Genomic DNA, 10188 nt, shown 5'->3' on the forward strand with positions numbered 1-10188 from the left:
TCTCAACGGCGTCTAATTAGCTGCCTTTATTTATTAAAATAATATTTAAAGAAATATTAAGGGAATATTTTGGAAAGAGCCAAATCTTTCTGGAGAAATGGGGCTTAATGGTGTTTACCTAGTTATCAAATTTAGTAAAATGATGTCAGGGACACATTTACTGGATTGAAAACTAAAGCTTTCCGGGTAAATATTATTTGGCAGCAAGCACGTGTCCTTAGCTGTTAGCAGTTAAGCTAACAAAGAAGGCTAATAGCTTAGCGCCAGAGTCAAACACACACCTTTAAAAATACCGTTAATAAAAGGGTTAAAATGCATAAGCGCGGACGGCGCGTTATGATCAATCTTCTGTTTAAAATCACCCTTTAATAAAGTTTGTCTTAACTTTAAAAACACACAAAGAACACAACCTGAGCACATGTGCTGCAGATAGTCTGCTAGCACCAAGATAGCTGAGTTCAACACAAACAAAACAAAACTTCATAAAATGAAAAACGTTTAGATCATTTCAACCTAAATCACTTCTATGTTTTTCTGCCCAAACACTTAACCTCATGAATTGTGGTGAGGAACGTTGAAGAGAGCTCTGTGAACAAAGGGTTAGCTACAGCTAACCTCCTTAGCTGTGGGGAGTGGCGGCTGTTCTGTCGGCCGGTCTGTGAACAAATGGTTAGCTTCTAGCTAACCTCCGTAGCTGTGGATGAAAGACGGCCCATTCTGTCCGCTAACTGCACTGTACGTTACCGTAACCACGGTGATGCGGTCTCTGCTGTCTTCCTTCCAGACTGGGAGACCGCTCCGCTCCGCTTCGTAGAGACCGCTTCTCTGTAGGGAACTTCTATGGGACAGTTTGCTTCTGCAGGCCTCAGAGAGAGAAAGTCAAGCCAGGCGTGTACCTTAATTCCCGTTTTTATGAATGAATACTGGGTACACAAACAGTTATTCACTCATACTTAACTTGTGCATATGATCGATGATCGTATGACATCCTTGGATCCAGTTGAAGAGTTTATGTCTTTTTGCCAGCAAAGAGACATCAGCGTTCTTGTCTCCACTATCCGGTCCCTTTCGAAGGCCGTGTGGAAGAGGGCGGATGTAGCAACAGCTGTGCTTTTATTTGGGCAGTGGCATCACAGGAAGTCCGCAGTTATCCCGTTTCCTGGCTGTGCCAGAGGAAAGTTAATGTACTTTATTTTGAAAAGTTCCAGAAGAATTCGTACCGGAGTTTTAATGTTGAAATCCATGGCTGGGTCCCAACAGAGAATAACAACTACATAGCTTTTTGCAGGACAGACTTTGTGCTAATGAGAATATATAATATTGTGGTGTTTTAATATCTCCTAATACAAGCCCAGGTTATAGTTTTATAATATTATTATTTTAAGTACCATAATTTCATAGAATGCCTGACCATAATTTGGCTCTTGACATCTGTAAAACATCTACCTAAGAACAAAAAAAAAGGGGGGTTGTCGCTGTCTCTTTCCAACGAGGTAAAAATACCTTGGCCACTGACGTTGTAACTGTAATTAAAGTGAACATTTACTTGTTTTGTTCTCAGGGATACACTTGTTTTAAAATGGATAGTGACTAACAACATACAGAGGCTGCTTGCTTGTGTGAACAGTGAATTGGTATAATTGTCGCAGCTGAAGTCACTGTATTGGTAACCTCCTGGAGCGTAATGATGACACATTAGTCAAGTCAGGTCTGAATCCTATTTAGTTCGACAATGACATCTTGATAACATTAATTGGTGCAGAAAGACCGTTTATGCTGTGCAGGTTCATTGGGCATGTTAAAATCCACAAATTACAACAGAAGAAAGAAGTAAATTAATCACCACACATTTATTTAGCATGGCGAGACACGGCAGCTGCTACTTTGTACAGAAATGAGTAATAAATGTAAAATTTCTCAGTTTCTTTCTGCTATCTATTTACAAATAAAATATAATAATAATAATTTGTTAAATAAAATTATGGAAAAAATTATTTATCATTTGCTTTTCATACATCTGTCTTTACTAGGTGACGATGATGAAGAGGAGAGTGGGGAAGAACGACTGCCTTCCTGCTTTGATTACATCATGCACTTCCTGACAGTTTTCTGGAAAGTTCTCTTTGCTTTTGTCCCTCCAACCGAATACTGGAACGGCTGGGCCTGCTTCTTTGTCTCCATTTCGCTTATCGGTGTTCTGACAGCTGTGACGGGTGACTTGGCCTCGCACTTTGGATGCACCGTTGGTCTGAAAGACTCGGTCACCGCTGTGGTGTTTGTTGCCCTTGGCACCTCCGTTCCAGGTGGGTGTCTGTCCTGAAAATCGTCTCACACCGTAGACCTGCTCTGTATTCTCTTTTTAGCCTGTGGCATAAAAAAGCAGCTGCTTGGGGAGACTTATGTAACCTCTCCTACTCCTGAGCTGTCAGAGGAATTATCACTTAAGCTCTCGATTAGCACCTCAACAAGCTGTAAACAAAGGAAAACACATTTCCACTATTACGAACAGCTTGTATTCCCATCTCACCATTGACCCAAATCTTTTTGTCTGTTTGAGGCACCACAAGAATGTGTAAATTGGGCTGTGACAGGTTTGATTGTAGAGTTTGATGAGTGCAGAATAAAAACTTGGAAAATGGAAAAAAAATCAGGGAAAGTTTTGAGTTATTCTGAACAAAGTTGATAGCTTTGCTCAGGGACCCACAATATGCTTGTTTAACATTTGCTCTTGTATACATAACTGGATTGCCATATGTTAATCCAATTCCATAATTGACAAGTGTAAACCTAAAATTAACCATAATTTTATATATTTATTTGTACTCTATTTGGTTGAATTTGAATGACATTACCTTATGAAAACAAGCCTACTCAGGAAGCATATCCTCTTGTAAAACTAAAGCTGTACTTCACTATTTTCAAAACGAAAAACAGCCCATAATTACAAATGGCAGCAGTTCAAACCAATGTAAACCTCATTTGCAGTAAAATTTACTCACCTATTCATTATCTACAATTTGTTTAATGAAATTTGTCACAATGTTGTCATCAAACAAATAGCAGCAATCAGATGCTTTGTCCTTTTTCTGTTAAGGTCCAAGTATTATTTAAACCTTTTAAAATACCACATTTATGTGTGTTTTTGCTAACCTTACATGAGCAAATTGCCCTGTAACAAGACAACTCTTCGATAAACCTACAAACATGAACCACAATTATGTGTAATGGTGCATCCACTTAACTTCTGGAATATTGATCTGGCCAGTTAAGTAGTAGAGGGTGTTGGTAATTAGTGTCAGCTGTTTTGGTGTTAATGAAATTAACAACAGGTGCACTACAGGGGCAACAATGAAACAATGCTAAAGACAGGAATGGTTTGCATGTGAAGGCCACAGACATTTTTTCCCTCCTCATGTTTTTAACTGCTTTTCGGTAGTTTTGCATTTGACCAGGGTCAGTGTCTGTATTGGTAGCATGAGGTGATGCCTGGACCCTACAGCTGTGGCATAGGCAGCCCAACTCCACCAGAATTGCACATCAATACATGCTATTGCCATTGCCATCGCCAATTCAATTCAATTTATTAATATAACCGGTGGGTTACCGATTCGAACCCCCCGCTCTGTCCGTCTCAGTCGTTGTGTCCTTGGGCAAAACACTTCACCCGCCCTGTCTGCTGATTGTGGTCATAGGGTCTGGTGAAGCCAATTTTATGGCAGCCCACCCTCTGTCAGTCTGCTCCAGGGCAGCTGTGGCTACAATGTAGCTTACCACTGTCAGTGTGTGCATGTGTGTATAAATGGGTGGATGACTGATTGTAGTGTAAAGTGCTCTGGAGTCCTTGGACTTGATAAAGTGCTATACAAGTGCTGACCATTTACCATTTATTCTCAAATATAGGCACAGTCTTAGCTGGAAATGTCTAAACTTTGTAATTTACCATTTTCAAGTGGTTATATTGCTATATAATTTCTCCAGGCATTGTTTTGCTTAAAATTCTTTATTTATTGTAATTCTATACTTTCCACAATTTTTAAGTTTAAGAACAACATACAAAAGAATTGAGAAATTACAAAAAGATTTCTTGTTTACTGCTGACCAAAAAAATATTTTTCTTGATTGAAGTGTACCTTAATGTACCAAACAGTGACTTTGTGTACCCTGACTATCTCCAGCAGTCTTTGGGCGAGAGGCAGGTTACACCCTAGACAGTCCATAAGGGCAACACAGAGACCTTTTCTAGCCTGTAGTCTCTTTGTGGTTTGACAAGAAGAATAAACGTTTCAGAGGTCTCAAGTGTGAAATTATTCAGTTCAGCTTTGATCAGTCAAAGCTCTTTACATTTTGAACTAGAGATGACCAAAAGGATCAAATCCATTCAGAACTGTAAAATAACTCTTTAGTTTAGCAGTGACAGAAGCTTCACAGCAGAAACTTCAGCATCATTACATAAAAGTTAGCCAGTCGCGCTATTCTTACCATGCCTACAAATTGCTCACATTTTGCCAGTTACTTTATCAGTGTTTCTTTTTTCTAAATGCTGTCAAATAGACATTGTAAAAGTTGTGTAGGTTTCTTTAATGCTTTTGTAACAACGTGTTGTGGGTCAGCTCAGTTTGATCTCTTTATCAGTTGGCGTCATCATCACAACAGGAGCAAATGAAGAACTACATCCAAAAATAAGAGTCTTAAGCGTACCTTAATGCATTCCAAATGTAACTGTAGCTGAAAAGTTTGACCTTTTTGGATTTTTTAGAAGTCTAAGTAACATTTTGCAGTAAATATTCTATCTGTGTTCATATTCAACCATAGGCTTTTAAAAACTAACATTCTTTCACACTCTACTTTGGGGTTAGGGTCACAGTTGCTCTTCTTATTAGGCGGGCACAAATTGGTCTGCTGGTGGACAGTTATAAAAATGGTGATGTACACAACTGGCTTACAGACAGTGCATCCACTTCTTTCATGAGATTGTGTTCATGAAGAAAGAAAGTGTGGGTATACCCCAGGTGTCAGAGATATATCAAGTTTGGGGACACTTCAAGCCCCTATTCATTATCGGTCTGTTTGTAACTCACAATGAGTCTTCCAGATCAATTTCCTGCCGTGAAAGAGTCTTCAACATTTACCAAAAATTGTAGTGAGTATAATTTACTGTTCTACTGGAGTCCCTATTTATAGCCTGTTAACTGATCATCAAAGGATAAAACAAACAATGTGAAAAAAGGAAGAAAAAATACAGTTCCTTGATTTCATGCTGATGCAATTTTAGCGGCTCTAATATATTGAACCACCTTATACCTGTAGGGAGAAGGGTCACTGCAAATCAAGACTGAGTTGCTGTGAGTAATTACTGTTATCCCACAATGAACGATTTCTATCCTGGTGATAAAAGTCTCTCCAAGAATGACAATGCTCACATCAATAGGCCACCAGAGTTCACAGACAGCTTTGATAAGTGTGATTAGAAGAACGAATGCTGGAAAGAAATGAAGCTGTTCCAGTTGTACAAGGTGACTCAAAGACTTACTTCATTGGCATTTCCTGTGATTCGTCATCAGCTGGTAATTTAGCTTTAAACATATTTATTTAAGCTAAGTGTTTGTACCCAGTTTTTTCCCACTAACTTGAACAAATTAACGTTTCTGTTTTTTAGATACATTTGCGAGTAAAGTTGCCGCTATTCAGGACCAATATGCAGACGCCTCCATTGGCAACGTGACAGGTAGCAATGCTGTGAACGTGTTCCTGGGCATCGGGGTGGCGTGGACCATCGCCGCTGTTTACTGGAACACTAAAGGTCAGACATTCAAGGTAAACCCGGGCTCCCTGGCCTTCTCCGTCACCCTCTTCACCATCATGGCGCTGGTGTGTGTGGTCGTGCTACTCTACCGCAGGCGCCACAGTGTTTCAGGCGGTGAGCTCGGGGGCCCTCGGACAGCCAAGCTCCTGACCTTCTTCATGTTCCTCTCCCTCTGGTTCATCTACATCCTGCTGGCCTCCTTAGAGGCATACTGCCATGTGCCTGGGTTCTAAACACAAGGCAAAAGTACAGACATGACTCCTCTTCTTGTTTTTACAGTTTACAGTTTTCTCACTGTTTCTGTCTATTTTCACAAAATTTCTACCTATTTGTATCATCGGTTATTATTGATACAGCACAAAATCTAGATGAGGATGTGTTTAGGGACTTTGGAACTCTGTTACCACTGACGATGCTGTGAAAGCTAGCGTTAGCCACTGAAACTTAACACCTTTTCCTACTCTAAAATACTTTATTTCATAAGACATTTACAGTGCCGTGAATATGTTTTTACCCACTTACAGATTTCTTCTGTTTTTTTACTCTTTTGCGTTATGTGAAAAAATAAATGTCATCTAAACCTAATAACTGTGTTAACCATCCTTGGCGGCAACAATTACCATTAAGATTTTGCAATGCCAAGAAGTCTTTTACATTGCTTTGGAAGAATTTTGGCCCACTCTCCCTTGCAAGATTATCGGCTGTTAACATCTAAAGTCATGCCACATACTCTCAATCAGATTTAAGCCCAGGCTTTAACTAAGACATTCCAAAACCTTCCTTTTACTTTTTAAGCCATTCAGAGGTGTACTTCCTAGTCTATTTTGGATCATTCTCCTCCATAACTTCGGGATTTTCTGAAAGAGAGCAGGCGCTTTTATTTTGTTCTGCAGTGGTTTGACTTTTGAACTCCAAGATGGATACCATCTTTGCCCAGTCTCTCTCTGCTGCAAAAATAATGCAACTTTGACCCCGATGTCACAGCAGTCACTTAAGATTAAAATCATTGAATCTTACACTAAGCTATGCAGATGGTTTTCTTACCTGCAATATGTGCAAAAGCAAAAGTGAAACTTAAGGCATTACCTGCTGTCTGATTTGTGTGGTCAAGTATTATTTGACCACTTAGCGGCCATAATAGAGCATTGACATTTCTTTTCTAGATGGTCAATTGGAAATTATATTAAAAACACCCAAAAAAATCAAAACAAGAGGGGAACATCACAGAAAAGTAACATTGCCAGTCATAATGCTGCAGGACGCTGTGACGCTACTCACAGCCATCAGCATCTACAACAGCTCTTTGAAGAAACCTGCATAATATAATCTACAAAAACATTTAATTTCTCTTTATTATTAATAAAGTGTTTTTTAATTGAGTTCACCACAGCAATCTCTAGTGTGCACAGACATTTTACATTGGAAGAGCATCAAAAGAATCACACAAACTCAAAAGACATTACAGGATTTGATTGTCCAAAAAACAAACATCCGGTTACTTACGTTTAGACCCACATTTTAAAACGCCAGAATATATAACAAGACAGGAAACAGTGTTACTAAAGCTTTAGTGGTAAATCATAAGCACTGACCTTCACTAAGGCAATTGAAATCTGTAGTGTTTTAGGCACTGTTCTGGGTTCTTTTGTGACCCTTTGGATGAGTTGCTGATGCACTCTTGGAGTAATTTTGGTTGCCTGGCCACTACTGGGAGGGTTGACCTTTGTTCCATGTTCTCCAGTATTGGAAAATAGCTCTCTCCCTGTGGTTTGCCAGAGTCCCTAAGCGCAAGACTCCCAATGGCTCTGTTAGCTTTTCCAGACTGATAGATGACTTTCTTTCTCATCTGTTCTTGAAATTCTTTAGACTGGGGCATAATGTGTTGTGTTTTTTTTATCTTTTAGCCTATATCATGTTGTTGTGTGGTTTTTAAATTCTACAGGTCTGACAGTAATTAGGTGTGGCTAGAGAAATTAAGTAAAAACTATGATTTATTTATTAGTAACAAGGAAAGGAAATACGTTTGTGTTTTTTTAAAGGGCAGGCTGGTTTGGATACCTTTATTCCTTTAATAAATAAAACCCATCATTTAAAAACTGCTTTATTTTTTTAATGTGGTTATATTTGTAAGAAATTGAAATTTGTTTGATCTGAAAAATTGTGTAAAAAAACAAAAAAGAAGAAATCTCTGAGGTGGAAAATACTTTTTCACTGTATATAATCATCAACCTGAGCTTCAGTTTCACCAACCTGCTTATTTGCTTGACATTTACAGCTTTTAGCATTATGTTTTCTCTCTCTGTAACTTACTGATTAAGTTTGTTTTAATCTTGACACAGACATTGGAGATTCCTTGACGGGAGCTAAAGGATGAAAAATAAAAGGTGGTGCATGGGATGACATTATATAGTGCTTTGATGTAATAAAAATGACTGAGATGGACAAAACATACTTATGTAATCAATATAAACATTAACAATTCATTGTATATCATGTAAAGGATGTACATTGTGCGTGGGAGTTTTGTGAAAGACTGTGTGTTTACTTTTGCACGTACTCAGATTCACAGTTATTGGTAATCTATTTTAAAGTGCTGTATGTAATATTTTGACATGACTGTTGAAGTGTTGGTATTTTTCCGTACATGTGAACCACAGTTGTATCATATTCTCTTCACTGCCTGGTGCCCTTTCCTCACATAGCCTTCTGCATAAGTTTCAGAGAGCCATGTTTTAAAGAAATTACTTTTTTTTACAACAAACGTGAAGCTGGAGCAAAATGCTTGCTTTTAGATAGATTTATGAAGTTTAAATATGTGTGTGTGTGTGTGTGTGTGTGTGTGTGTGCGTGTGTGTGTGTGTGTGTGTGTGTGTGCAGGTTAGCCCTTCTCCAGGATAATTTAATTTAAAGAACAGACTTCACAGATAGTACATGGTTGTTATTCACATAAAGAAAAACAAGAAAAGTGATAGTTTATGTACAGATTTGAACAGCGCTTCTTTTAACCTTTGTCCTTCTCAGTGTGAGAAGCAATTTTCATAGCACAATTACCAAAAAGGTTCATTTGACCTGAAAAATGTGTTAAAAAGAGGACGTGTGTACAATATTACTTGAGAGTGTTGCAATGTTACACAGCTATTGATGCTGATTTTTTTTAATAATTATTTATGTAACCTAGAGTCTGTATAGCCATATTTATTGTTACTGTATTACTGTAGAGCTATTTATATGATCTATTTTACTTTTATTTAAATGCACGTTTAATGTATAAAAGGTGGAAATAAATGTTGAAGATTTATGGTCCCATAAAGTTTCTTGTTTTATATGCCTTTTTCTATGGTAAACAGAGAAGATTCAGTGTTTATTACTTTTGTATGTTTTACTTTTATTTGTGTTTCTTCATGCTAGTGTAGCAAACAATAAACCTAGCCACAGTAAACCAACATATTCCCTCACAATCCCACTTAGATATTAGATATAACTTTTTAAAAATAATTTTTATGATTGTGTGATTGCTACATACACTATTGCCAAAAGTATTTGGTTCACACCACCAAATCAATGAATTTCAATGTTACAATCACTTCCATGGCTGCAGGTGCATAAAGTCTGGTGTGAGAAACTTGTTTGGCCTGCACAGAGTCCTGTTCTCAACCTTTTTCAACACCTTTGGGATAAATTAGAGCAGATGCTGCAATTCTGGTTTTCTCATCTAACTATGAACACACTCCTAAACCTTGTGGAAGATGTTTACAGAATAGTTAAAGTTGCGATTGCAATGTCGGGTCCATCAAAACATTGGACCTCATAGATTAAGAATAGAATGTCATCAAAGTTCATGCACATAAAAGTAGACAGATACATGTGGCAATCTGGTGTATATCATTAAAACAAGTGATTTTCACCCACTCTTCTACACTAACTTTCTTAAGGTCTTGAAGGTTCTGGAGGTCCCTTTTCTGCCCTCTGATCTTCAGTTCTTCCTATAGATTTCAGTTGAATACAGGTGACTGTCATTCTAGCTGTTTCACTTTATTTCTCTGGGACCAATTAAGAGTTTCCTTGACTGTGTGTTTGGGACAATTGTCTAGCTTGGAAATCTCCACTCATTTCACCTTCAGATTCCTTTTGAGAAAGTTTCAGCACATTTCCACATTCATTCTTCCTTCAATAAAATGAAGTCTGCCAGTACCATATACTGTAAGACAGTCCACACCACAATGTTCCCACTTGCAAATTCAATTTTTTTCATGGTGTTTTGGGGTGATGCGCAGAACCATTCTTCCTCCAAACATGGTTTGCGCAATCACATCAAAAGAGGTCAGCCTTTGTGTCATACGTCTACACTATATTCTTCCAGACTTTCATTGGCTTGTCCAAATCTT

General features: G+C 38.1%; 1 protein-coding gene across 1 annotated transcript in view; it reads left to right on the forward strand.

Annotated features, from left to right (window-relative positions):
* The window catches only part of slc8a4a (solute carrier family 8 member 4a), a 54694-nt gene extending 45581 nt beyond the window's left edge, over positions 1-9113 (forward strand). Inside the window, exons 8-9 of the mRNA XM_047379861.1 lie at positions 2031-2303; positions 5657-9113. Coding sequence (XP_047235817.1) covers positions 2031-2303; positions 5657-6036 — 653 coding nt within the window. The 3' untranslated portion in view covers positions 6037-9113. The remainder of the gene's footprint in view (positions 1-2030; positions 2304-5656) is intronic.
* The last annotated feature ends 1075 nt before the right edge of the window (positions 9114-10188 follow it).

Source organism: Girardinichthys multiradiatus, chromosome 11 (genome assembly GCF_021462225.1).
Source record: "Girardinichthys multiradiatus isolate DD_20200921_A chromosome 11, DD_fGirMul_XY1, whole genome shotgun sequence".
Classification (NCBI taxonomy): Eukaryota; Metazoa; Chordata; class Actinopteri; order Cyprinodontiformes; family Goodeidae; genus Girardinichthys; species Girardinichthys multiradiatus.